This window comes from Anoplopoma fimbria, chromosome 7, assembly GCF_027596085.1.
Source record: "Anoplopoma fimbria isolate UVic2021 breed Golden Eagle Sablefish chromosome 7, Afim_UVic_2022, whole genome shotgun sequence".
In the NCBI taxonomy this organism is placed as follows: Eukaryota; Metazoa; Chordata; class Actinopteri; order Perciformes; family Anoplopomatidae; genus Anoplopoma; species Anoplopoma fimbria.
The window spans coordinates 768,533-781,419 of record NC_072455.1 but is presented as its reverse complement, the minus strand read 5'-3'; the positions used below and the strand labels follow the sequence as shown (position 1 = coordinate 781,419).

Here is a 12,887-nt window from a genome sequence, read left to right as displayed (position 1 = left end):
GTGTAATCATGATGGACATGTTTCTACTATTATCTGGTACTAAATGGACAAAATGAATAAATGAATTTAAACCAGAATAAACAAATGAGTCGATCATGTAAACAGATTAGAGTCAGCTCCTCTTTCTCTGTCAGTCGGATCACATGACATGTTGCTGAATCTAATTTATGATTTGAGGAAATTGAGTTCTCCTGATCTTTAACTTTGTGAACGTCGTCTCTGTTTTTCTGTTTGAGCCGTAAATAGGAAAACAGTTTAACTTCATCTTGTGACTCTAATAAAAAGTCTCCAAGCAGCTGCTGAAAGGAAAGTAAAAAGACTCAAGAGGCTGAACGTCGACTTTAAGACACAGAAAATACAATTATAGCTTTAATAAAGGTTTAAATCTGTCTAACTTTGATTATTTTTAATACAAAATGGTCAAACGTGTGTCAGATTGTTATTTTTCTCTTCTTATTCCAGTTATTTAAATAATAATTCTTCTCATTTTAGACTTTATTGTGTTTCGCAAAAATTTGAAAAATGTATATGAGCTGTGTGGTTTATATTCTTTCACATTTTAAAAAAAGTAATTTTAATGTCCCTCAAAGAAGGTTTTTGACAAGAAAATTAATATTTAATTATGGGTTTTTTTAATCATTCTTCTTCAGAACACCCAAAATAATTTTTTCAGCTTCTCAAATGTGAGAATTTGTTTCTCTCCTTAGTTGTATGTCTTGAAAAATTCGACTTATTTAGGTTTTAATCTTTTTATAAAGGCCAGATAATTAATGGATTTGTAAGAAAATCATTTGCAGATTAACCGATAATCAAAATAATAATAATCATTGAAGCACTCGTGCTGAAATGCAGACTTAGGTTTTGCAGCGTTGTAGAATAAAATGAAAGCAAAAGGTCAAAATATACAAAAAACTGTCAAAGTAGAATAAAAAAGTAATATAAATGTGTATAATATATATTAAACTATTTAAAGAGCTGTAGTGGTGAATAAAACAAAAGAAACAACAATAATATGAAGAATAGTTTGACTTTTGACAACAGTTATGTGATTTAAAATAAAGTTTAGATTTGTTCTAAAGGGATTTAAAGGTTTTTAAAAACTTTCTTGCAGCAGGATGTTTTGTAACACTTGTTTACGAGCAAACGTTCACTTTGGTGTGAAGTGTTGTCGGGGGGGCAGCAGGGAGGGGAGGCATTTAGAGAGAGAGAGAGAGAGAGAGAGAGAGAGAGAGAGAGAGAGAGAGAGAGAGAGAGAGAGAGAGAGAGAGAGAGAGAGAGAGAGAGAGAGAGAGAGAGAGAGAGAGAGAGAGAGAGAGAGAGAGAGAGAGAGAGAGAGAGAGAGAGAGAGAGAGAGACTCCACTAAACAGCTGATCAATGTTTACAAACCAAGACAGGTAATAGTGCATTTGTTAAGGGACTACTTTCAGCGGCGGATGAATCCACATTTGGTGTTCTAGTGAGTTCTTTGTATGTGTGATAGTCAGAATAAACTAGAGTGTGTTCAGTTCAGCGTCTCCTCACCAGACTCCTTTAGAAAAACTGTCATTTTAAAGATGAAATGCTCACCAGAGATTAATGTTCATAGAAGAACATAAACTTTAAATGTTACAACGTATAAAGCAATCTTTCTCTGATTCTGGATATAAATAACCTACAGTGACTCTCTACTTTATTAAATATCTTCACTCTTTTGTGCTGAATATGACACTGTGTTGATTTAAAGGATTAATCTGGTATTATTCTATATTTACTGTTAATTCTCACATTCAGACTCAACAATGTCTGACTCTGGATACTCTTCTATAAAAACACAGATATAAAGTTTCATCTCCTGTGTTTTTATCAATCAAACAGCAGGACATAGAGAATTTGTTTGGGACTATTTTCAGCGGCGGATGAATCCACATTTGGTTCTCTAGTGAGTTATTTATATCTTGGTTTGAGTCAGAATAAACTACAGTGTGTGTGACGTTGATGCTGTCTGACTCGTTTTATACAAGTAGTCGTGTGTGTGTGTGTGTGTGTGTGTGTGTGTGTGTGTGTGTGTGTGTGTGTGTGTGTGTGTGTGTGTGTGTGTGTGTGTGTGTGTGTGTGTGTGTGTGTGTGTGTGTGTGTGTGTGTGTGTGTGTGTGTGTGTGTGTGTGTGTACTAAGGGTGTGTCCGTCAAACTGGGAGTGCCGCCCTCAGGTTACTTACTGTCAGAATTTATTCACACAACAGCCTGGTGTGTGTGTTTATTTAGGTGTGTGTGTGTGTATTTAGGTGTGTGTGTGTGTGTGTATTTAGGTGTGTGTCAAGTGAGTAACCCACCTGAACTCGATATGCAAAGATTAAAGAAAATTCCTGCGAACAACCTCACAGTTCAGCAGTCGAGGTCACTGCTGTTCAGAACCTCGTTGGGATTTTGTTAGATTTAGTGACGGATGATTCCAATGACTGAAAATACAGAACCAGTTCACAGAGTGATTCAATAAGTTTGATCAGAGGTGATCAGCTGATGACCTGTAGGTGGAATATTGAGTTTAATGAATGAAAAAGTGAGTTCCTCAGACTGCAGTTAAAATGGCTGAAATGTAAATGAAGTTTGGATAAGAAGGAGAATCAGCAGTTTGTCTTGTTTTAAACGTTATCGATGGATTGATAAAGTGATGTCATAACACCTTTTGTGACTGTTTGTTAGATAAACAGTTAATTTAACCAGAAACTGATTCAAATAAAACAGAATAGAAAGCAGAAAAAAACAAAAAACATTAAATGTTCAGATTTATCTCCGTTTGCTGAGTAAAAAAAATATGTTTGTTGTGTTTTTTTTCAGGCTTTACCTTCCGTCTGCGTGACCTCACCAGTGTTACCCCTGATATTGATCAGATAATTGATCCCTCAATCAATGAACCAGGACTCTGCTGCTGGAATACTGATAACCTGCTATTGATCGCTGGATTATTGACCAAACCTGAACCGGAGCGGTCGAGACCTGATAGAGGAATAATCTGCGACACTCAAACCTCCAGAGGAAACTAAAAACTTTGGTTGTGTAATCGAACTGCTTTTTATCGGTCAGCTGACACGATACAAAGACTGTGATTGGTCGGTGAACCAGGAAGCTCGTCCTTATTGGTCAGAGGATCATTAAAAAGCCGACCAATGGCAGCGTCAGAACTGATCCAGGACAGCGACGATGGCCTTCACGTGGAAGTCAACGTGACCACAGCGAACCTCGACTCCCCTCCTCATCCCCCGAGGGTCGCCAACGGTACGCCGACCCGCCACGCCTCCTCCTCCTCGCCGCCGACGCTGCCACCGCCCTCCGCCGACGACGAGAAGCAGCCGGAGTGCAGCAAACTGAGCAGCCTGTTCCGACAGAACCAGCTGATCCACTCTCTGAGCAGCGGGTTGAGGCGACACTGCGACTACGTGAAGATCGCCGTGCCGGAGGAGCGGGCGAACCGCCTCCCAACGGAGTGGTGGAAGACGGGCGTGGCCTTCCTCTATGCCCTCTTCATCCTCTTCTTCACCACCGTCATCATCACCGTCGTCCACGAGAGGGTGCCGGACAAGTCGGTGAGCCCGCCGCTGCCCGACAAGTTCTTCGACTACGTGGACCGCGTGCCGTGGGCGTTCACCGTCACCGAGGTCAACGGGCTGATCCTGTGCGGGCTCTGGCTCGTCCAGCTGCTGTTCCTCAAACACAAGTACGACCCAAAGATGTGCTACATGTGTTTGTAGTAGAAGTAGAAGTACTCGTAGTACAGCGGGGCTCTGGGGTCGGTTCAGAAACGGGGTTTAAGACACAAAAAGGGACTTTCTTCTTCTTCTATGAATCGGTTAATTGTCGAATCTCAGGGTCACTAATTGGCGGACCATGTTCCAGGTCCAGATCCAGACGCCGTTTCCTTAAACCGATAGATAATTGAGAATTATTAACGGGGATGAGAGATAGTACGTTCTCCAAAAAGAGAAATGTGGACGGCGAAACCAAAACCCTTTAACCAATAATCTACAGACTCTCATTTGTTCATTCTACAGTTCAGACAGTTCAAAACCAGAACATCACAAATCTTCAAAAAATACCTTCTCACATCCGATAAAAAGGCCCAAAAAATTAAAAGTCTAAGACAATAATATCAGAATCCTAACACATCATTTTTTACTAGAGTACAATTTCTAATTAAGGATGTTAACTTGTAATCAGTGGTGGAATGTAAAGTATATTTAAATGGATCAAAGTCAAATATATCATAACTGATTTATTATTAAAGTGTACTAGAAGTATATAAAGTCATTAAAATGAGCTCCACCTTTACCAGCTGCTACATTAATACATATACAATAATATTATGCTGCACAATGAGTACTTTTACATTTGGTACTTCAGTATATCTTGATACAGATACTTTTGTACGTTTACTGTTTTCAATGCAGGATTTTGTAACTCTAGTAGTTGCTAATTTTACAATATCACATATTTATAATAGTTTGTACATCATGAGTCAAAAAATACTCCTTTTATACAACTGAGCAAAATCTCATATGTAAGCTATTTAAGACGACATGCATTGTTATCATTATTAATAGTAGTAGTTTTATTAGTATTATTGCTATTGCTATTGCTTTTATTATGATGATAATTATTGTGATAATAATAATCTATAGCAGTATTAATATTGGTATTATTATTATTGTTGTTTTTATTGCTATTATTATTATTGCATTATTTTAGTTTTTGTTATAATTATAATTGTTATATTTGTAGTGGTTTTTTTGTGTTATTATTTAAGCTACCTGATTTATATTGTGTAAAAATGAAAGCACTGAAGGTAAAGTTGACTTGAAAAAATGAATATATTTATATTATTTTTCATATTTTCTTGATGTAAACTTGCAGAGCCATAGTGGGTCGTCGCTGTTTCTTCCTCATCGGGACGCTCTACATGTATCGCTGCGTCACCATGTACATCACCACGCTGCCGGTACCGGGGAAACACATGGTCTGCGCTCCGAAGGTACGAACACTCACTAAATACTGAGATTTACTGGAATATATATCTACTTTCATAAAGTCATCATGAGTAAATGTTTGTTCTGTGTTGTTGTCTCGTCTCTGTGCAGCTGTACAACGACTCAACGGGGAAAATCTGGAGGATTTTAAGCCTGATCTCAGGAGGAGGTAACAAACTCTGAACATTTAGCTACATTTAATAGCATGAAAACAAGAAAATCCTGCGTTCTGATTGGCTGGCAGCCGCCGAGGCAAATTGTAGCTACATCATACAATTGAAAATGTACTCATGGTGGTTGTGAAATTAGATTTTTACACTCAGTTTATTTCAATTTGATGACTCTTAGATCACCAAATACTTTGTGTATTACTGCATCCTCACCACGGAAAGGCCGCTAACTATCAAATGAAAGCTAGCATGTGGGATAGCCGCGGCTAGCCTAAGCTAAAGTTTAGTTGTTAAAAACGTTCCATTTTGATTAACTGACATTTTGTTCATTCAGCTTGTTAGTCCACCTAATTAAATCAATTCATGATGGAGAAGAAGAAAAAACTGCTAAATTGCTGCTGTGAGAAGCTAGCTTAGCATAAAAGTGGTTATCTTAGAATCGAGGTATATAGCTAAGCATAAGGGTTCAGAGTTTAGTATAAGGGTAGCTAGCTCAGCATAAATGTAGCTAGCTATGCAAGATAGTAACAAGGATAATGCTAGCTAGCTTAGCATAAGAGTAGCTATTTCAAAGGTAGCTATCTTAGCATAAAGGTAGCTAGCTTGGCATGAGGTAACTAGTATATGTTTTGCTAGAGTAGCATTAAAGTAGCTAGCTTAAAGGTAGCTTTCTTAGCGGTAATTTCCTCAGCCTTAGGGGAGCTAGCATAGCATTAAATTAGCTAGCCTGAAGGTAGCAACCTTAGCATGAAGGTAGTTAACTAAGTATTAATGTAGCTTGCTTAGCATAAAAGTAGGTAGCAAACAGTTAGCTAGTTAAACCTAAAGGTGGATAGCTTTAAGGTAGTAAAAGTAGTTAGCGTAGCATAAAGGTAGCAGATCTAAGTATATGCAGTCTGAATTTAATAATAAATCTGGTGTGATGTTGGTTTAGCTGTTTTTAAATGTTTTTAAATGTTTTGGTGTTCAGGTTTGTCTCTGACCGGATCTCACCTGATGTGCGGCGACTTCCTGTACAGCGGTCACACCGTCATGTTGACGCTCTCCTACCTCTTCATCAAAGAGTGTGAGTACTGCTGCTTATTTATTTTTAATAACTGGAATTATTAGTTAGGATGAAGGTTGATTTATTTATTTAAAGGGTTTAAATATATAAATATATTTCCTCTAAATCTGTGTTGAGTCTTAAACAATTAGAAATACAAAAAATGAATAAATGGTTAGATTTTGACCAGAAAGTCGAAAAAAAAACATCTTATTATTTGCAATGTTTAACATTACCACCTTTTATTCTTGTAACATTACTATATTTTTTCAAGGCAAGTTTAATTTTATTTTATTTTCCAAGTCCATTCAAAGTGAGAATAATATACATAAACATAAAAAGCCTAAGAAAAGAAACACATGGTGATATGAAAAAATACATTAAAATAAGTTAAAAATAGAATAAAACTAATTAATTTAGAATAATATGACTAATATTTTCCTACTAACAATAAAATAATATATGTGATTTTTGTCTTAATAATTCATTTAAACACGATTTAACAGTTAAATGACATGGAAGACAAAAATGAGCTAAAATAGAATAAATGGATTAAAAATATAAAGACAATTATTTTCTGTCTAACAATAAGGGAATAAAATATGTGATTTATTTCTTAATGTTTAATTTAAAGTACCTTAAACTTAAGTTACAGTTTAGAATGCAGCCTAATAAATATAATTAGTTCTTTGTTTTTAGTTTAAAATGTCGTAATTGGAAGTTTATTGTTACTAAAAGTCTTCTCAGTCATCGTCTTTATCATAATTTATTACTATTCTATTCTAATATTTTTAAATGTGCGTGGTTCTCAGACTCCCCCCGCTGGATGTGGTGGTACCAGTGGTTCTGCTGGTTCCTCAGCGCCTCGGGAGTCGTCTGCATCCTCATCGCTCACGATCACTATAGCGTCGACGTGGTGATCGGATACATCGCCACCACCCGGACCTTCTGGTGGTACCACACCATGGCCAACACGCATGTAGGTGCACACACACACACACACACACACACACATAGTGGCAGTATTAAGTGTACTTGTACTTGCTTCTAGAGCTAGCGTGCAGAGGTTCCATTCAGTTACATTATGATGCGTTCAGGCTCTGTTCAGTGAAAATTAGTATTGGCTGAAGGTAAATTATAACGTTATCATGATGTGTTCACATTTAATCTGTAAAATGTAGTGTTGGTGATAAACTAGAATAAATCCAGTAGTTTGAAGGAGATGTTTTCACATTAATATAAAATAGATATTAGATGATTAATTATGATGTTTAACTTCCTAACACTAGCTCTAATATTATAATACATCATTAAAACTAAGAATGACTAGATCTGTTTTAATCCATAAAAATACAATCTTTTATTTCCTTATTATTTGAATTTTGTCTGGCAATAAACAACTATAGATTATAGACTTTATAATAAATAAATGATACTATTTATAGTTGTTTAATGGTATAACTGACTTCTACAGCAGAAACTACTGGATGGATTGATCATTACATTTCGTACAGACGTTCTTGGTTCCCAGAGGATAAACATTTTTGGGCTCGTTAATTAATCTGCTGATTTTGTCCCCCATAAATAGTTTTGTCTCAAAAATATCAGAATAAACCCAAAATGAAGCATTCACAGGAAGCAGCCAAACAAAACATATTCAGTTTATTATCATATATGATTGGAAGTTGGAACCAGTGAAAATGTTTGCACCTTTCCTGGAAGTTAATTCATTTTTTTTGTTTTTTTTGCTCAGGAGCTTCGTCAAGCTCCCAACAACTACCTGTCGAGGACCTGGTGGAACCCTGTCTTCAACTTCCTGGAGGGGAACGTCCAGACGACGGTTCCCATCGTGTTCTCGTCGCCGGTGGCGCTGCCTTCGTCCTGCAGACAGCGGTACCGGATGGTGGAGGGGGGGAGGGACGAGTGAGGAGGAGGACCGAGTCCCGTATGATGGTTTATTTATTAGAACCGGCATTTCCAGCTCTCTCCTGCGTACTGAGGAAGAGGGAGAGATGTTTACGTTGTCGTGATCGCCTGCTATTTATTTATCAAGTTTAATAATTCAGTTCTTCATCTGACAGAATCTGGACAAACAAGTTACAGTTTCAACAAAATTAAAGTGGTAGGGAATGTTTCGCTTCACTCCTCCTCTAAATCTCTAAAAATCTTTTTTTTACTTTTACTTTATTTAAAGTAAACATAAACACTTTTGTTTAGCAGCAGGTCTTCAGCGACAGGAGTATTTGATATTTAAAGCATAAATAACATTTCATTAGAAATGCATTCAATTATGCAAAGGAAACATCTTCAGACCGTGAGGATCGTGAGGAAAGGTCAAGAATTTATCGTGGCATTTGTTGGAGGCTTCTTGTGTATTTTCTGCACCTGTGTTGTTGTTTTTTTATCCTTGCATTTTTGTTATCATTAACATCTGTCGTGATTTTATTTAACTTTTACAGCACGTACATGTAGACAAGCAGCTGCGATACCAGTGTTCTTGTTCTCATATTTGCCTGTAAATTGTGTCGATCTGGAGGATTAAAACATTCATCAACCGGACAACAACCGCAATATCTTCCAGGAGAACAGAATTAAACATTAGGATTAAAGTGTTTTTTGCAGAAAGAAAAGGAAGAACAGCAGAAATTTCTTAATGACTTACGTTTACATGCACACCAATATGCCACTATTATACCCAAGATGACAATATTCTGAATTTGATAGGGCTCATTTAAACTTTATATTTTGTTTAGATATTCAGAATTAGGTCTTATTCTGATCGGAGCATTTTCTGATGAAAACGTTAGATATGCCGATGATACTCTGGTGTTCGGAGCATTCTACCATTAGCCATGTTAGCAAAGATTTTGTGCATGTAAACATGTTATCTTTTTTTCCAACTACTGATTATGGCTGTGTATCACAAAATGAATTGTAGCACAAATACACAATGTTTTTACTTATTCTTATTTGAAATTTCTCAAATGTTAAATGTTGCTAAACACAAGCAGCAGTACAAGAACTTGTCCAAAAGAAATAGTCCAAAGCCAAACAGAATTGAGATTTAAACCAGGGACCCATCTGATTACAAGAATGGAAATAGATGTTCAATAACTTTGAGTTCTTGTTTTATTGCTGGGTGTTACAAAAACAATTTGGTCAATGTCATTAAAGTTGATAACCAGCTTGAAATTAAACGCCAAAGGACTTCATCTTGTCAGCATGCTAGCAGGCTAACATGATTCCTCTTCTTGATGTGGAATGTGTAGTTACCTTTAGCTTTGGAGCAAACATGGCCGCCGCAAAAAACAAACCATCTGTGGCTTTGATTCCTGTTGTCAAAAATCATCAGGAATGGATTCACCAACAAGGAAAATATACTCAAAACAAAGTTCTGCTGAGTTGTCAAAGTAAAAAATGTATACGTTTTTGTAAAATGTGGCCTTTCTTCACCAAAAACTGTTTACGCTGAAGAGTGAAAGCTTGTTGCATTGAAATGGGTGCAGTTAGCAACATGCTAATCCATTCATTTAAACAATTTTTGTATCAACAATGCTAAAAAAAGAACACAAATTTAACTTGTAATATAGGTCGAAAGTACCAGGTTCTGAGTATTTTTACTGAGTGTTGTTGTAAATGTCTTCCTGTACTGGATTATTGTTGTTTAAGTTATATTTACAAGTCAGAATGTGTAAAAGTATTGAGAAGCTAAACTCGGTGGTATTTTTTTGTTGTTTGAAACTGCTGCTGATTTAAAGTCGGATTAATGAAGGTTGTTGTTCCATAAAAGTTCCTTTTATAAAAGTGTTACCTGATGTTTCTTCTTCTCAGAGTTCATTGTAAATAGTCTTGAACAAAATGTCTGTCAGATGGTTGCTTTGATAATAAAAGATTTATTTTCATTTTTCCACAGTTTGTATTGACGATTGATAGTAGAACAGTGTTTCTTTTTGGTGTCCTGGTAATGTGAAAGTTACTCTAACACTTTACAATAGATTACGACAGATCCTTTGACTTTCCATCTAGCGCCATCATCAGTTCAAAATTGTAACATTTAATATATATATCTATGTGTATGTACTTGTATATGTATGAAGGGCACATTGAACTGTGAGGAATAATACTAATTTAATACAAAATTTATTTATTTTACTTTTAGAACTATAGAATAAGCAGACGACATACCAACTTACATATTTACCAATTTATTCAACAACAAGAAGAAAGTTGTCAGGTTTGCATCTTACTATCATGCTTTCAGAACAACAGAAGATATAAATTAGCCTCCACAGTCTGGATATTTCCCAATAATAATACCAAGTAAACTTAAGAGTCTTAAAATCAATAAGAAGATCCTGCTCTGATTTTTTGATAAATGAATGTGATGAATGCTACTAATCTGAAGAACTTTTATTTTATTTCAGATTCAAAACATGCATTTTTATAAGACTAGAGTTTCATTAGCAGCAACTTTTCAGGGGTCTCATCCAGCACTCAGAGTCCAGCTGCAGGAAAAGAACAAAAGATAAAAAATTACACATTATTTTATCCTCGGCTCAGAAGTATAATTACTAGATGAAATGTAAAACTTAATTAATCCCTGTGGGGAAAATTCAAAAGCTACCCAGCAGTGCATCTAAAAAATCAATAATTATATTGCACTTATAATATACATAATTCTATATTTAGTCATTCTGCATAATGATTACTTCTACTTTTAGTAACTTTAAGTATTTTTTTCATGCCTTTACTGATACTTTTGTATTTTTTTAAATATATAAAAGAGTATTTCTTCACTGTTTTTACTAGTTTACTTATATAAAAGGTTGGAGTACTTCTTCTATTACTGTTGATTAGTGCATGTGTGATGGGTAGCATGATAGGAAGGTATGAGTTATTAACCATTGAACACTTTTGGGCTTTCTATAATGCAACTAGAGTAAAACAAATTGTTTTATTTCACACTTTTTAGTATTAAATTAAACAAGTAGAAGAAATTGAGATAGTAGTAGCAGTGTTGGTAGTAATGGAAGCGGAGTAGTAATGGAAGTAGTAGTGGTAATAATGGTGGTGGTAGAAATGGAAGTATTAGTAGTAATAGCGGTGAGGGTGGTTGTAGTAGTAGAAATGGAAGTAGTAATAATAATAATGGAGGTGGTTGTAGTAATAGCGATGGTGTTTGTGGTAGTAGTAGAAGTAATAGAAATGGAAGTATTAGTAATAATGACGGGGTTGGTGGTAATAGTAGTAGAAATGGAACTAATAGTAGTAGTCATAGTGGTGGAAGCAGTAGAAATGGAAGTAGTAGTAGTAATAATAATGATGTGGGTGATGGTGGTAGTAGTAGTAGTAATGGTGGTAGTAGTAGTAGTAATGGTGGTAGTAGTAGTAGTAATGGTGGTAGTAGTAGTAGTAGTAGTAGTAGTAGAAATGGAAGTAGAAGTATTAATAATGGTGGTAGTTGTTGTTAAAATAATGGTGATGGTTGTAGTAGTGGTGGTAGTAGTACTGATGATGGTGGTGGGCTTAGAGGAAATGGAAGTAGTGACATTAATAATGGTGGTGGTAGAAATGATGGTGATTGTGATAGTAGTAATAATGGCTGTAGTCATAGTAATATTGGTGGTGGTGGTAGTTAAAATGGTGGCAATGATTGTAGGAGAAATAATGGTGGTGGAACTGGTAGAAGTGCATATTAAAGACAAAGAAGCCATTTATTGTGTCGTTTTATAACCTGACCTTGGGCTGCTTCCTGTGGACTGCTGACTCTTCTTCCGTTTCCTTTTACCCTTTGAAGAGAGGAAAAGAAGAACTAAAGCTCTCTGAACCACACACGCACACTTACACACATAGTACATCCTGTGTGGTGTGTATACAGTACATACGTAGTTATCTCTGGCCGACCATCCGGGGTAAAGCTGCATGTGGAGCAGTCTCTCCTTCTGGGCCAGATCGTAGTATTTAGACTGTTCAGAGCGAGACAGGGCGTGCCACTGAGAGACAGAGAAGTATTATCAGATACATTTACTACATTTAACCTTCACAGTTAAGAATCCAGGTATTTAATATATTACTTCAATAATACACAGGATATAAAAATAATGGTCAAAATCAAAGCAGTGAAGCCGAGATACTCTAAAGAGCTATGGTTCAACTTCAAACTCCAAAAACCCTACTAGTAGTAGTAGTAGTACCTATGGAAGTCGTGGTACTTGTAGTTGTTAAAGCAGTAGTGGTACTGGTACTAGTAGTAGTTGTAATTGTAATGGCATTTGTAATAGAAATGGTAATTGAAGAAGTAGTAGCTGTAGTAGAAGTAGCGATACTAGTCCTTGTACTCAGAGTTGTTGTAGTAGCTGTAGTTGTAGTAGTAGAAATGGTAGTACTAGTAATACTATTGGTAGTAGCAGGAGGGGCTAGTAGTACAGGAAATGGAAGTAGAACCGGTATCTGTGGTAGAAATGGTACTAGTTGTTATTGAGGTAGTAGCAAGATAAGTAGTAGTGAGGACTCAAAGTAGAAATAACAGCAGCAGTAGAAGTACCTGTACTAGAAGTACTGGTACTTGTAATTGTTATAGCAGTAGTAGTAGTAGTGGTACCAGTAGTGGATGTCATAGCTTTAGTAGTAGTAATAATAGTAGTAGTTATATAAATGGTATTACCAGTCAAGA

General features: G+C 36.1%; 1 protein-coding gene across 1 annotated transcript in view; it reads left to right on the top strand.

Moving 5' to 3' along the window:
• LOC129093440 (phosphatidylcholine:ceramide cholinephosphotransferase 2-like) overlaps positions 1-10,015 on the top strand; it is a 10,980-nt gene extending 965 nt beyond the window's left edge. The window contains exons 2-7 of the mRNA XM_054601459.1: positions 2,817-3,693; positions 4,887-5,004; positions 5,111-5,168; positions 6,140-6,235; positions 7,027-7,193; positions 7,968-10,015. Coding sequence (XP_054457434.1) covers positions 3,146-3,693; positions 4,887-5,004; positions 5,111-5,168; positions 6,140-6,235; positions 7,027-7,193; positions 7,968-8,141 — 1,161 coding nt within the window. The 5' untranslated portion in view covers positions 2,817-3,145 and the 3' untranslated portion in view covers positions 8,142-10,015. The remainder of the gene's footprint in view (positions 1-2,816; positions 3,694-4,886; positions 5,005-5,110; positions 5,169-6,139; positions 6,236-7,026; positions 7,194-7,967) is intronic.
• The last annotated feature ends 2,872 nt before the right edge of the window (positions 10,016-12,887 follow it).